The 15,232-nt window shown below is 45.6% G+C and overlaps 1 protein-coding gene across 4 annotated transcripts in view; it reads right to left on the reverse strand.

Moving 5' to 3' along the window:
• Positions 1 to 15,232, reverse strand: part of Farp1 (FERM, RhoGEF (ARHGEF) and pleckstrin domain protein 1 (chondrocyte-derived)) — a 266,618-nt gene that overhangs the window by 29,750 nt on the left and 221,636 nt on the right. For 3 of the 4 annotated variants that reach the window (XM_005374079.2, XM_005374078.2, XM_013516119.1), the window contains exons 14-16: positions 7,133 to 7,320; positions 5,997 to 6,086; positions 4,812 to 4,945 (exon numbers count right to left, since the gene is read on the reverse strand). In XM_005374079.2, coding sequence (XP_005374136.1) covers positions 4,812 to 4,945; positions 5,997 to 6,086; positions 7,133 to 7,320 — 412 coding nt within the window. The remainder of the gene's footprint in view (positions 1 to 4,811; positions 4,946 to 5,996; positions 6,087 to 7,132; positions 7,321 to 15,232) is intronic. The other variant, XM_005374081.2, reaches the window with a different exon arrangement.

Genomic DNA, 15,232 nt, shown 5'->3' on the forward strand with positions numbered 1-15,232 from the left:
AGTGTAGTTCATGGTAATGTACCAGTGTTGCTGCCTTTGTTTTGATGGCCCAGCTGTGGTCATGTGAATAAAATGTTAAACACAGGGGGCGTGGTGCTGAAGGTGTACACAAGCACTTATCGTCATGGCAACTTCTAAATCCAAAATTAGGGGATGTCAAAAGAATTAAGATGTACTCTGTACATGTAACAACTCCCCACACTGAATGTCATTATTATATACTGGAAACCTGTAGTTATAAAAAGGAAAATTAAACAGTTTTCCAAATAAAAAGTTTTTAAAAAAGGGGTCAGCTTTACCCCTTTCTATGAGAGGGTAAAGTACTCCCCTCTTTCTGTGAAGGGTGACATATACTAAGCACTTTATAACTGTAATATATTTTTATTATATATATAATATTGTATACATTTATATTCTGTTATAATTTATAATTATTGCATTGGAGGTACAGGCTCCAATTCATGTTTCACAGATGAGACAATGAGACTTAGTCAGGCTCATGGATCTTAAATGTCCAATTATAAAAGCCAACCTGTGTTAAGTGTGTCATGACAATATGAAAAAGAATGCATGTGCGCGCGCACACACACACACACACACACACACACACACACACACACGGTATCAGTAAGTCCTACATCACCTGGAACCCACCCTGCTCACTGACTGTGTTCAGCTCAGGGGTTGCCTGGCCTATGTGGGCATTAATGGCCCACATGCCCTCCAAGCCCAATGGATGTGGCACTCTCATCTACAAGAGAACCTGGCCCTCTTGCTTGTGTGCTGCCTCGTCACTTAAGAGTGTGTTGTGTTTTCTGTCTAGAGTCTCCCCAAAGCCTCATGCACTTGTAAGTGGGATTTTCAGAAGGTGATTATGGGGATTATGGTGGATTATGAGGACTTCTAGCTGACTTGATGTCAAGAGGGAGGTCACTGGGGTGTGGTCTGAAGGATCTGTCTCTCTGCTTCCTGTCTGCCATGCCTTGAGTAGCTCTCCTCCGCCAGGCCCCTCTGCCGTGCCATCCTGCCTTGGAGCCAGCCAACCAGGAACCATAAATGTGAGCTAAAATGAATCTTTCTCTTTTAAGTTGTGGGTTCAGGTACTGTGTCTCGATGAGGAAGGTGACTAAGACAGGGTGCAAATCCACTCCCGGCCAAGCTGGGCACACACTCCTCCACTGAATTAGTCAGCTTCACCTTCCTATCACAAAACACCTAAACCAGGCTACTGATGAAGAAAAGGTTATGTAGCTCACAGTTCTGGAGTTCAAGTCCAAGATCAGTGGCTTTGGGCCTCTGGTGAAGATGGGGATGACAATGGCTGCACTTCCTATTGGAGTGAGTGCTCACACTCAAGCCAGGAAGCAAAGGGAGACACAGACCCAGGTCCCGCAATTCCTCATGGCCTCAGAGCTTCCCACAAGACCCCACCTCCTAAGAGTCCATTGCACCTCTCGATAGTGCTGCCGCAAGAATCAAGCCATTACCATACGGACCTTTGGGAAATGCTGCCTACATTCAAACCATAGCACCTATTCATCCAACCACCCATCCATCCCTTTCTTCTTCCATTGCTTGTAAAAACAAGGAAACAAAGCATATAACCAGTCTGTGAAATGCATAACAACCACAGAATCTAATATTTCCCAGAGGTACTAGAAAATCAATTGTTCCAAAACAGGTATTCATCTTTGTTACCCCAAGAAGTGATTCCAAAACAACAATTTCTGGGTCTCACCCCAGGGTTCAGATTCAGAAGGCCGAGCAGGGCCCAGTATCTGCATTTTCCAGATACCCCCACGTCCCTGATCACTGCCAGGTTTGTGGCCTCACTTCACAGATAAATACTTTGGGATATGGCCAGTGGGTCCCTTCACAAGTGCCACTGGGGCTGCGCTCAGGATATCACTGCTCCGGAAGCCCTCTGCTGTTTGCAGACACAGTGTCGTCTGCAAATTCACTCCTCTGCTTCAGTTTTGTCCCCTGCTATAAGGAAGACACTTGCCTGCTTTCTCACTGGACCAGCCCACAGGTGTGTGAAGAGAGTCAGGCTTTTGAAAGTTTTCTCCCTTCTAAGCCAAATACCCGTAGTTCCTCCAATTACTTTTTTAATGGAATGCATTCTCACTGTCCCAGTGCAAACGTGAATCTCTGCACTGGGGTAGTCTCCCGGAGGTGCCTAGGCTTTGACCTCTGAATTGGTGATTATTTTCCAGTCTAGGGTCTTGCTAATAAGAGGTTGACCGTCTAGATGTACCCCCAAAGCCTCAAGCAGTCATGGGGCAGGCTTCTACAGTTTATGATTGATCCATGGTCCAATGCTGGGATTATGGGTGTGAGTACTACATCCGGAGGACAAATGGGCAGGTAGTTTGCATATAGTATAAGGGAGGGACAGAGGCTGCTTGCTGCTCCTCCTCCTTTTTGCTCTTGTTGCTTTGCTGTTCCCCCGCCATGAACTGTTGCCCTCTGCCATGTGCCACTCTGCCTTGGAGCCAGCTGGGTATGGACTGAAACCTCCACAAACTGTGAACTAAATAAACCTTTCTCTCTTTAATTCGGGCACTGGGTATTTTGTCTCAGAGAGAATCAACACAACCAGGGTAAAGGTTCTTGGCCATGGCTATAGCTGGAATCACCTAGGAGCTGCAGAGATCTGCCTAGTGCTTGGTCACCACCCATGAGACATTCTGACATCTCTGATCTGGGGTTCTGCCTAGGGAAAATATTTTTGAAAGGTTCCAGGTGATTTTGATGAGTAGCCAATGTTGGGAACTACGGGTATAGAAGGACACCGATTTTTGCTATTCTGTTAGTTCCCCCTAAACGCCCTCACACTCAACCTTTGCTCCTGAGTGCCTGCACAGCCAGGTCTTCCTCGTAGCATACTGCAGAAGTTGGTTAGCTGAACTTGACTGCCAAGCTTTACACTTACTCCTGGTAAGCATCATCCTTTGGTCTGGCCCATTGTTGCAAGGCTGCTGAAGGTCATGCCCAGGGAGAAGCACACTGACTGTCTGCTCTCTCTCTAACTCACAGTCTTTCCCAAGTTCACGTAAAACATGGGTGAAATTACGGATCTTTGGGAGATATGCTAATGAAAACCATTTGGGAATCAAATCATATTACCTGCTCTTGAAGCACCTAGGTATTCTTTTACAGGTAAGTTGCCGACACTAAAGATTTATGGTCTCACGTAAACCATGAGAACGGCATTTATTGCAGAAATGATGTGTCCAACAGCTCTCCCAAGTGCTCTGGTGGTAAGTGGGAACTGAGGCCATTAAAATGGACTGCCAGGGTACTGCCAGGTGATGCCATTTTCCCCATGTGACCTCTCCAATGTGACTACAGATCATCTGTCATGCACTCATACTAGCGCAGAAGCTCTGAGCCTCCAGATGCATCTACATCAGTGGTGACACATGTGTCATGGCCGGAGGACAAACGGGGAAGTGGTTTCTTCAGAGCTGTAAGGTCTCTGACCGCTCTGAGAGTATCAGCTGCCTTGGTATGAAGGAGGGGGCTCCATGGCAGAACACAGAATGTTCCAGGGAAGTCCAGCAGGTTAGAGAAGGAGTTTGTAGTCTTGTCATTTTGAAAAATGCTAGGTTAATATTCACAATAGTAAACCTCTTGTTGAAGTACCATTTCCTTTTCTTCTCCTGTTTTTTAGGGAGGCTGACTTTGTACCATTATATCTCAATCCGGCCTGTGCTGTCCCCCGGGCCTCTGAGGAAAGCCAGCCACTGTGCGCTCCCAAGGGAGCCCATGAATGATGCTCCTGTTGTAAAAACCACACACAGCCCACACTGCTCGCAGGATCAGAGAGCTCGCGCAGCCTCTGCACACTGGCCTCGCAAAGCAGGGGACCAGCTCTGCTCCTCTATTCAGCTGACACTTAAAGCCCACAACCCAGGGTCACCTGAGGGAAGGCAGCCTCTGACAGGGCTCTTCCAGGCCCTACAGTCACTGAATGCCCCTGAGGCTATTTTGCACCAGATTGTCACCTGTAGAGAAGACTTAGGGTCTTCAACAACAGGTTTCCTTTGCTGCCAAAAGCCATTTTTTCCGGGCATTTCTCAAATTCATGTTCAGTTTACAATCAACTCCCTATGTGTCTGCCCATGTACGATTTTTTTTAAATCATAAGAACTTTCTATAAAAGGTTCTATTTTAGATAAGGTTACACCCAATTTTGCATTCTACAGTATGTAGTTTTTCTGGATGTTTTTGTATCTCCTTCTTCTCCTCCCCAGGTTGACATTTTATTTAAAGGATAGACTGAATATTATTTTTACCCAATCTGCTGTTGATGGACATTTAGGTCATCCCTAATCTTTTAATACTGCAGGGGATGTCTTTGTTCATTCGTGTGATAAATCAAGGCAAAAATGTGTGTAGTACACTGGGCTTTGTATCTTTCAAAGCAGTTTTTAAATATAATGAAATACAATACAGAAAAGTCTGTAAGACACATACATATCTCACAAGTATCTGTAAGGTAAGCACAAGTGAAATATTACCAACACTCCTCAAATCCTCTACAAGCTTCCTCTCAACCCCCACTGTCCCCCCAAAGGCCACTGCTATCTTATTTTCTGAGAATCATATATAATTTTCATGAAAAAATGCACTTTGAAAAATTGTAAGCCAGAGGGGGGAAAAAAGTAAAGAGAGAACCCAAAACACATAGAATTTCACCAAATAATCTTTTAAGGCTGCTGGGCCTCTCCTAGTGTCTTGCCTTTCAATTTTGCTCCTGGATGCTGCTTACAAGGACAAGGAGGGGGGAACTCAATGGTACTCACCATAGGGCGAGTCGTTGCTCGATTTCCTTGAGAAAGTTGGTATGAAATTTGTGCAAAGGCTCAAAATTCGGGAATATGAGACTTTTCAGCGTTTCCGGCATGGAGTCCTCTTTGCTCGCTGTGCTCTGAAACCACTGGGAAGGGGAACAGGAGGAGTCAGAGGTGTCGGGAGAAAGGGTGGCAGCACTTGGGCAGCCACGCTGCAGCCCTGCGCAATGGGAGGACCAGGCGGCGGGGAGGTTTTCAGCCTCCTGAAAACATAAGGGGATTTACGTATAATGGTACAAAGGCCTCATGCCTCCCCTGCTCTATGCAATGGGGTAAGCGCCCCTCTCTATACTACTGCTTTTTGATTTCTTCCCCTGAGAGTGTTTAGGCCAGCATGAGTTCCTCACACAGGCTGCTACTTGGATCCAGGCCTCTCTTCTTGGCCTACTCACTGGATGTCACTGGTTTATGCCCACAGAACACTCTTGCTTTGCTGTTTTGGGAGCGGCTGCCTCTGCTCCTCTGTTAAATGCTGAGCATGAAGGAGGCCACAGCAGGGGACAGACCGGCCACTTGCACAGAGTCCTTAGGTCACTGAGATAGAGGGGTTGGGGGCCGACAGTGTTCGCAGGACTGAACAGGAGGCCCGTCGCAGGGAGGACAGAAATTCAGTGGTTCCAATGAACTTCCAACTGGCCAGCTCTTTCCCACAATGCAGGGGTCAGAAAGCCACCCGGAATGCTGGGTTTTGCTTCCAAGACTGAACAGGATTGATTACAATAATAAAACGCAGTCTTCTGGCAGATTCTGCTGACGTGGCTCAATTTATCAGCAAAGATAAAATGAGGCTTCTATTCGTTCCTCCCTCGACCAAAAATAAGCAGTTTACATTTGACAACGGGCAAAACACACAATGTTCTGGGTTGGTGTGTTCAGACAGTAAAACGCTTAGTTTTAATTTTCTCGACTTTAAGAACTTCCTTCCTTTGCACTTAAAACTACAATTATAAAATTTTTATGGAGTATATTTCAAATTAAATCTAAGATTAGCATTAAGTTCCATAACCCAGGACCAAAATCCTTTCAACTGAAGTCAGAGGAGGTAGCACTTAATTAGCTCCAGCTTCTCTGCTGAAGCTGAGTACTAGTTTAGATAAATGAAGTAATTTAATTCTTTAGAGGAAATACTGCACATACCGAAGTGATGACCTCGAGGTCCTTCAGATACGTCCGCTCTGTGGTGGAGACCTCTTTAGCAATGTAGTATGCCTTGTCGGTCGGAAATCTCTGCAAAATCCATCAAAGAAAATGAGACGCAACAATCACTTCTGAGTGTCAGTCTCTGAGACTATCCAGATCATAAGAAAGTCCTGATTACAGTGATGGATTACTAACTTAACGATCTTTTGTCAGCCAGCAAATACATTCTTTTTTATTCTCCTTTTTGTGTTAGAGGAAGGAAGACAAAAGAATGGGTGTCGTGGTGAGACTATGGTCTAAGAATGTAACTGTTACCATCAGCTCCGGGACTCAACTTAGTAAGGGAACAGAGTTATGCAGTCCTCAAGGGGACACAACAGAGAAACGAGGGTCCTTTGTCCTGGGACCACAGCCAGCAGTGTTGGTGCTCAGGAAATCTCTCGAAATGCAAGTTAGGGTGTTTGTGGGGATACCAAGGGTGGCTGGATGGGAAGAGACAGGGTGAACTTGGCTGTGATGCCATGGTGACTTGATCCCCTTAGCCTATCAGCTTTCGGGAAGGGCATCTGGGTCCACACTGAAACAAGGATAAACCTCAAGGACAGTACGCTGGGTGGAATAAGCCAGGGGCAACAGGACAAATCCTGTAGGACTCCACATATACGAGGTACCTAGATGGCCGGGCATGGTGGCACATGCCTATAATCCCAACACTCGGGAGGCTGAGGCAGGAGGATCATTGCAAGTTCAGGACCAACCTGGGCTACAAAGTGAGCTCAAGGCCAGCCTGAACTGCATAGTGAGACTCTGTCTCAAAAAGACCAAAAAAAAAAAGAGATACCTAGAATCACACTCAGAAGTGCGAAGGAGAATGGAGGTTGCCAGGGGCTGGCTGGCACGGGGAACTATCCTTTAATAGGAACAGATTTTGCTGGGGAAGATGAAAAAGACCTGAAGATGGATAGGGGTGATGATTTTGCGAAAATGAGAAAGTACTAGTGAACTGTACCCTTTAAAAGGTACTTTAATAGTATCACTCTCCCCAGCCCCATTTATTGAAGAACATCTGTGCCTACTCACACACACGTGAACACACACGCACTCGCACACGCACACAGACGTTCAGCCAGCACCTTCCTCCGGCCCTCCTCCTCGTCATCGGTCCTCGGGCACGCCTGGTCGTTCAGCAGCGGGCTGATCAAGGGCGAGGCCTGCTTGGTGTCGGGGCTCAGGTTGGGAGACAAGGTCACCGTGGCGGGGACGGCTCCTCCCTGCGAGTTGATGGACAGCTCTGAAAGGTGAGGGCTACCAGTCAGGGAGCCTGTTTGAGAATGAGAAGTTTTAAAGAAAAAAAAAAAAAAGAGTAATTCCTTCTAGGAGTTGATTTCTATTTGCAACTTTCACCTTTTCAAATCTTTAGAACCTTGGCTACCATATGGCAAAGTTACTGCAGTCATTATTTTCTAGTTTTTTTTCCCCCCTAAGTTGCAGCTGTCCTAATAGAAACACCCAAGTATGCACAATTCCATGGAGCCCCAGTTATATAACTAAGGAGAAGACAGAGACTTCTGCGTAGATAACAATTAGAATAGCTTAAAAGCATAGTACAGCCCACAATCATATTTCCACCTCTGAACTACTGCCTTTACTTCTAAGAATTACTCAAGAAAGACACAGTATCTATATAACAAAGAGACACAGAGAAATGAGTAGAAAATAGAACTAAACTAACAGGCATCTAAGTGACTGGTGTACGTAGGACAAACTACGTCTTGTAACAATGGGTAACAGCTAATGGAAAGGTCAAGCAACTAACTCCCCACTCTACAAAGAACAGAAGCAAGCTTGTTATACCTGGTGATGTCACTCCATGTCTGTCACTGTTTGGGACAGAAACACTAGTATCACATTACATGTAATGGTGGTCATTTAAAAATGCAAGATGAAGGTTATTACATTGTCACAGTTCCTCTTTGTAAATGGGAATAAATTGATGCGTGAAAAATGGTACTGTATTAAATAATAGAAAAAAAAATATATATATATATACATATTACTCATTAGAAGCCAGCCAAAGAGGTGATAGATTACAGGATACTCTTTACCAATATACATATGCAAATTATACCTCAACCCTGAATCTACATGGGGTGTTTCAAAATATACTTCTCATCTGCTTGTTTTGACCTAACCCGTACATCTGTAATTCCGATGCAGCCTGGCTAGCGCTAATGTTAGGTAAACACAGTTACCATGGTAAGGAAAGAAGGTCAAGGCTTCTCCACTTTTCCGTGTACAGTTTCAGGCGCCCTGCTACTCAGCACGCTGAAGGACTCCAAGGCAAAGGTAAAGCAGGGCAACTCCGGGCAGCGGCCCCCTTTGCCTGACAGCTGTCCTCTCTCCCTTGGGAGTCACTCAGATGAGTCTCCAAGAGAATGGAGCTGACCAAGGAAGGGCAGTGTATTTGGCCCCCAAAGACTGAGCCACGGGGAGAAAGAGGTCCCCACCCCCATTGTTAGTCAGCGGTGTCAGGCACCGCACCCGGGAAACCACCAAGAGCGATGACGTCCTTCCTGCCCATTGACAACTGGTCGGTACCATGATCCTTGAGTCACAAGACTAGAAAATGTGAGGAAAAGGCAGGGTTAAAAAGTTTGCATTTAAAAAAAATCCTCATGCTTTTAACAAACCTCACTGAAACGAAGCGCTAGTGTTAGACAGAGATCCAATGACCCCACACACCACCAAACCCAGAAACCCCGGAGAAAAAGGCCAGAAATCGCTTCACAAATGTCAATTTTATTGACACTAGTGCACAAGTTGAGTACAATTGTGAAAGAATCGGAACTTATAGATAGAAATAGTGACAACAAATTAGAACTGCAATTGTTCCAAGGTACTACGCTATTCTTTTTTTTTAAAAATCACAAAAAGAAAAATGTTATCACTACAAATAGGAGTTAGGGAAGAGAAATTCTGGCAATTTGTCTAGAGATCAAAACATTCCATGCATTTGTGAGCTGCGGATTGAGAGTCACTTTTTAGTTGTCCACCAATGATCCAGCCAAACGCGGGGCTCACGGCGCGCACTCACCCTGCGTGGGAGTGGGGTGAGGCAGACACAAGTGACAGCATGCTGGGCCTTGAGTTGGCTGTGACATGGGACAGAAAAGGCATTCACCTCACCAGTGAAAGAGTCGGAACCAAGAATAAAAAAGCTGTTAGTGACCAGCTGAGGGGGAGTGGGCGGTGAGGAGACAAGAACGATCAGGCCCTGGTCGGCATCCAGCAAGAGACAGAAAATAAACTGCCACACAGCAAGAGGGGATCTAAAGTGCACACATTCAAATATATCCAGTCCTACCCCGAGGATCAAACGCTAAAGCCCTTGCTGAAATCCACCTGGGCACATTCACAGTTTGTGGACTGCGCAGAAAGGGTAAGGCAATAGACCTGTTCTAGGAAAGGTGCCACCCTGCTGAGAAGGCGTGATGTGTTTCAAAGAAGGGAGGCAGTTAGATTCGGAGATGTCCCCACGGACTCCACGGGAGCTGAAATCCGGAAGGCCGCTTGCGAGCCTTCTATTTGCCTGTGTGTCTGGGTAACGTAGCGGCCAGCTAGAGTCAGCCTGCAGGCTGTTGGCTACATGTCACTCCCGCAGTCCAAAGGTGTGCGTGACCACCTACTTTATGCATGCAGGATGGACACGTGGGGAATGACCAAGCTAGGGCGGCCAATGTCCTTTTCCTGAGAGGGGTCTGTATCGATTCATAGGGCCTAAAAAGGAAGGGCGCTGGGTGTAAAGCGTAAGACCAATAAATTGATAAACATGTCTTCTCTACAAAACTATCAGCAAGTCTAAGAAAGGTGAAGGTCCAAATCTCTGAGGTTCAATTTTGCAAATGGGAGCCGGTTCCATAGATATGGGATCCCCCTTCTTCTCTGCAAGAGAAACTACATGAGGCTTTGAAATTTTATAGAGGACGTGTTACTCACGTACCACTCAGAAATCCACCGAGTATCTTGACGAGGGTAATTAGTAGAATTTGGCAGCTTGGTGAATAATTAAAATTGTTTTGACTTTGAGCCAGAGCACTGACAAGGGTCTGCACAAACCTGTGTCCACAGGCGCAGGTGTGATGGGCGGTTATAAAGAAAGCCAATGTTCAAGGTCAGAGTCATTAGAACTATAACATCAGAACTTCCATTTTCACTGAAGTAGTCCATTTTACAAAGCAGCAAGAAGTGTGTTCCTGCTGTTAGATAACGTGAACCTAATCTGACTTATCCAGCACTATAAAGCTTGTGCAATTCCGAAGTCTGTCACCAGCTTTAAAGGCACAGCTCCAGGCAACGAGGAAAGGAAACTGTGACCTGTGTCCTGTTACTCAGTGACATTATTAATGGCTTGGTATTGTTCTCACTTCTTTTTTATAACAAATCAATGAAAAGTAGTATCTTTTATCAGGGCGAATAATTTTGGCAAACAATTTTGGGGAACCGTAGGAGGAAGCACCTGGATATTAAGGCAATAGGTGGAAAGAAGTTTAAAGATTAGAAAAAGATTAGTTACACCCCAGATTTCTGGAACTTTCTAAAGGTTTTAATAAACATGCTTCGCACTTTCAGCAATCCCCCCGTCTCCACCCCAGCACTCACATTTCAGGTTAATAACTCCAAATCCTTTCCTCTTCCTAATGATTTCAGGAGCCCCCACCCCCCGCTGCCATGAATCTGGATGAAGTTTGGGATTATGTCGGCCCAGTGGACTGGCAATGCTTCCACTAACACTGCTCTCAAAGGAGGCATTTCTGGTAATTGCTTTTTAAAATCCTTTTAAATGTACTTTCTCATTGCACAAACAATTACGGAGTTTCAAATTAGCACAGCTATATTTATGGATTTCAATTTATCACCCAGCCAAGAAACTGCCTTTGCTGTTCTCTCTTTTTTAGTTTAAAATATATTCATAATTCTTTTCTCCTGGTCCTGGGGAGGCTGTGCTTCTGGTACCATCTCTCGACCTGCTCTTTATTGAAAATATTGACACGCACCGAGTGGGAGGTTCTTTATCTGCCAGGTGACTTTATGACTTTTGTCCCCACGGGATTGGGCACAAACTTCGTACTAACCACCTCCTTTTCAACTTGTACTAAAGACTTAAAAACTCATACAATTCTGGGAAAAGAAAATATTTGTGATCTATTTTCTTGGTAGTAAAAATGGCATTTCACATACTTAAACTTGCCCATTTTATAAACTAGGCAGTAAGTTGGTGATTTCTAATTTTTAACTAGATACATAACTTTCCTGCAAAAGAGGGAACAGTAAAATTTGATAATTTTTCAAATAGTCTTCTGCAATCAGTTTGTTAAATACATAAGCATTTGAGAATGAGAATACTGATGAAAAGAGAATATGGATTGTTTTCTCAGTGTCTCTTTTCAAAAAATTTTCAATATTCTCTCAAAGTATTTCTTCTGGAAGTTTCTAGATGCTACTCCTCTATCATGATTCGCCTCTTGTTATTTGGTTCTAAGACACAGGTAATTTTACCTGTGTACCTAGAATATGTTCCAAAGGCACATACAGAAAATACATTAGAAATGCAGGCTTTCGTGATTTTTAAAAGGCTCCTTTTAAACCCACCTCTCTCTAAAAGACAACACAACAAAATCTCTCTAGAGAGGATCTGTTTTGAAAGCCAGTTATCAAAAGATCAGTATTATGCTGAACCAGACAGGTATCCAGAACAGTTAAGTATTCTGCTATCTACACTGGGTTCCTGCCCAGTGGCATCTATGAAAGCAGCTGGCAGTATTTGATTGAAACTACAAAGTCCCACACGAAAAACCAGGTCAGGTTACCAACTTTAGCAGTGTTCTCCTCTTCTTGATGCCTTAGGTTGCTGAGGGGTCATGTGTGTGTGTGCTTCTCAGACCCAGTTCCTTTAAGACAAGTTTTACAAGCGGCTAAGCATCCCCTTCACAGTTCATCATGAAGCAATTCAGAAAAGCAACAGGGATGTGCTTGCAGGAAAATACAAAGAGAAACGTCACACTAATGGAAAATGGTGGAGAATGCACAAGCTTGTTCTTACTTAGGGGGAAAAGATAAAGGAGAACGCTCCTCTGCTGGAAGATGGTGCTGGTGGTGCTGGTGGAGGAGTTGGTGTAGGGCTGGGGCTGGGAAACATTGGTCCTTCGTGCCAGTGAAAAAGAACCATCTTGTCCTCAGGGCAAAATTTCAGCCATCAGTGGGAAAGAACAGTTACAATGGGCAGTTTTTACAGCAAGATACCTGTCAGGACACGTAAAAGCTCTGCAGTTTGGATTCACAGGAGATGTTAATACCGTGCACACACTGTGACGTGAGTTGGGCCTTCCATGCTGCAAGAGGCACCAAGCTCACTGTTACTGGAGAAGCTAGAAACCTTCCTGGTGATAAACTCATGCTTTATTGAGGTACTCCATTTGTGTGCAGCAGAGAGGAGATGAAACCAGACAGCATCTGTGGGAGCCTACACAGTGGGTGCTCAGCAAAAGGACAGGCAGTTCACTGGCCAGGAGAAGCCCACGGGGGCTGACCCCTTGGCCCCCTCCCAAAAAGACCAACACACAGCTAAATTTAGACAGATACGACCTCCATAAAGCTTGCCTTTTGTTTTCTATGGTCCTGGGGATTGAATCCAGGGCCTCATGCATGCTAAGCAAGTGCTCTACCACTGGGCTATCTTCCAGCCAGCCCTGTGTAAAATTCCCTTTCCCCATTTAAATGGATGCTTGCCCTCAGAACATGACGGCCCACGCTCTGGCCAGCTGTCCGAGCGCCCCATGTGAGCTGCCAGCACAGACGCGCTGTTTCGCTGAGGGCGTCCCCTCTACAGTGATCCTGTCACTTCCCAGGTTCCCCACCCCACGAACCCCAGCCTCGGGAGAAGATGAAGCCAGCAAGGCCGGGTCTTCTAGTGCTCTTCTCTCCCCAGCTCGGGGAAACAGGGCACCTCCTGGGGGGAGCCCAGGGACGCTTCTGTGTGAGTGTGCTGCTGAGCGAACAGGATCACTGTGTCCCAGAGGAAGCAGGTACTCCAAGTACAAACTGGTATTTGACAGTATTGAAACAAGAGGGGAAAACAAAGAAGGAAAGAAAAGACATCAGACAGTGAGTGCTCCAGCAATGCAGGGAACAGAAGATGCGCCATGCTTCCCGGGGAAAGACATAATGCCGCGGACACAGCTTTTTCTTCCAGATAGGTACATGCTGACAAAATGCTGCATACAATGGAACAACAGAAAAATGTTTTCTCGAATTTATTAAACAAATGACAAAAATGAGAATGAAGTCCCCAGCCTTTTCTGTTTTCAAATTAATTTGGCATATTAGGACATTTTAATAGAACATATTACCTACAGTAGTATATATACACACAGAAAGAGCAGAAGGGAACCGGATTAATAATACAGGCCAAGCTTGTGAGATTCGGTTAGTCAGGTGTCAGAGCAGCTTTCCCAGGCAGGAAGGGGGAAGCGAGGGACCTAACATCGGCACTCCAGGTGCTTCTGCAGCGAGCAGGTGCACTCCTAACTGAGGAAGACCTATCTTCGGCCTTTCTGTAAAGCCCTACAGGCAGCCTGACAAATGCTTTGTGTCTTAAAAAAGGACTTGGAGGCCCAGGAGAAAGCTGTTAGCTGGATTTCATGAGCCAGAAAAGCTCATCTGTGAGTAATGACAGACAGATCACCAGGGGTTCCTAAATGACCTTCTACTGCTCCCTACTTCACAGCCAGCGAACCACTACCCTCAGGAAAAAGCCGACTCATGCTTCAAAGCTCCCGCCCCTGGCTTCCCCGTACACATAGCAGTCGCTCTCCCACCTCAGTGCCCTTGGCTTGTGGGCTCTGCTTTCTACAGCATGGCCTGCAATCCTGCCCCTGGCCACAGAGCAAGCCCAAGTCTCCTCCAGTAACATTTTCCATGATTACATTAGCAGCACCAGCTTTACAGTGAACCTTCCGACCAGCTCCCAGTTACATGTGGATCACATAGCCCATGTCAACAGCTGATTTTTAATCCTCCGGCCACCCTGAGGTGTCTCAGAGTAACTGATATGGAGCTTGCAGGCTGCAACAGATAAGCTGGCTTCCGCTGGAGGTTATGCTCCAGCACCACAGGCGGGGAAGTCGCTAAGGGCTCCCTTCCCAAGCTGCCCTGTGATGCCTGCGTCCCTCAGTTCACCCATGCTGTGCTTATCCTGAACAAAGCCGTCTATATGGTCTTGAAAGGTTTCAGAAAAAGAAGATTTTCTCATTCTTCCTCAGCTTCAACCAGGATGTTCGACTGCTTTGACTTGAGAAATAAGTTCCTTATCCTGGGGGTTTCATCTACTGTTTTGAGGGGGGAGATTTTACTTATAATTTTTGGTGGTACTGAGGACTGAACTCAGGGCCTTCACACTGAGCTACATCTCCAGCCCTTTTCATTTGATTTTGAGACAGGGTCTTGCTAAGTCACTAAGTTGCCCAGGTAGGGCTGGAACTTGTGATTCTCCTGTCTCAGCCTGTCTCAGCCTCCCGGAGAGCTGGGATCGCGGGCGTGCACCATCATCCTGGCTTGTGCGGTTTGTTTTATGAAGACCTGTTCTCAAATCAAGACCTCACCCCTCCAAACAGATACGTGACATACAGATCCACACCATCAACTTCTGTCCACAGGAAAAATGCTCAGATCTCTCTCTAGGCTGCACAGGGAAACACAAGCAGATCTTTTCAAGTATGTGTCCAAACAGGCGGCAACCAGGCCACTCTAAAAAAATGGAGGTGCTGGGGATCGAACCCAGGGCCTTGCTGTGCTAGGCAGGAGCGCGACCGCTCGGCTGCAGCCCAGTACCCACTTGTGAGCGTTCATGTCTGCATCTCTCGGCCAGCTCCACACCCCAATCATCATGGAAATTTTTTTTGCTTATCATTGCTTTTTTTTTTTTTTTTTTTTTAATAAAAAGAAACCTGCTACATTAAGTGGCATGCTAATTAGTCTAAAAGCCAGGGGTTCATTTCTTTTTTTTTTTTTTTTTTTTTTGCCAGGGGTTCATTTCAACACCAGCAGCTGGTACTCGAGGTATGCACAAGTGTTCCCTAGAGACCCCATTTCCCTGCTTAAATTTCAGGCACTCACACAGAAACAGATGGGATTCAACCAACAAGAAAAAAAAAAACAGTGCGAGGCAATTCTTTGAT

This window comes from Chinchilla lanigera, unplaced genomic scaffold (genome assembly GCF_000276665.1).
Source record: "Chinchilla lanigera isolate Chin_1 unplaced genomic scaffold, ChiLan1.0 scaffold00003, whole genome shotgun sequence".
Taxonomy (NCBI): domain Eukaryota; kingdom Metazoa; phylum Chordata; class Mammalia; order Rodentia; family Chinchillidae; genus Chinchilla; species Chinchilla lanigera.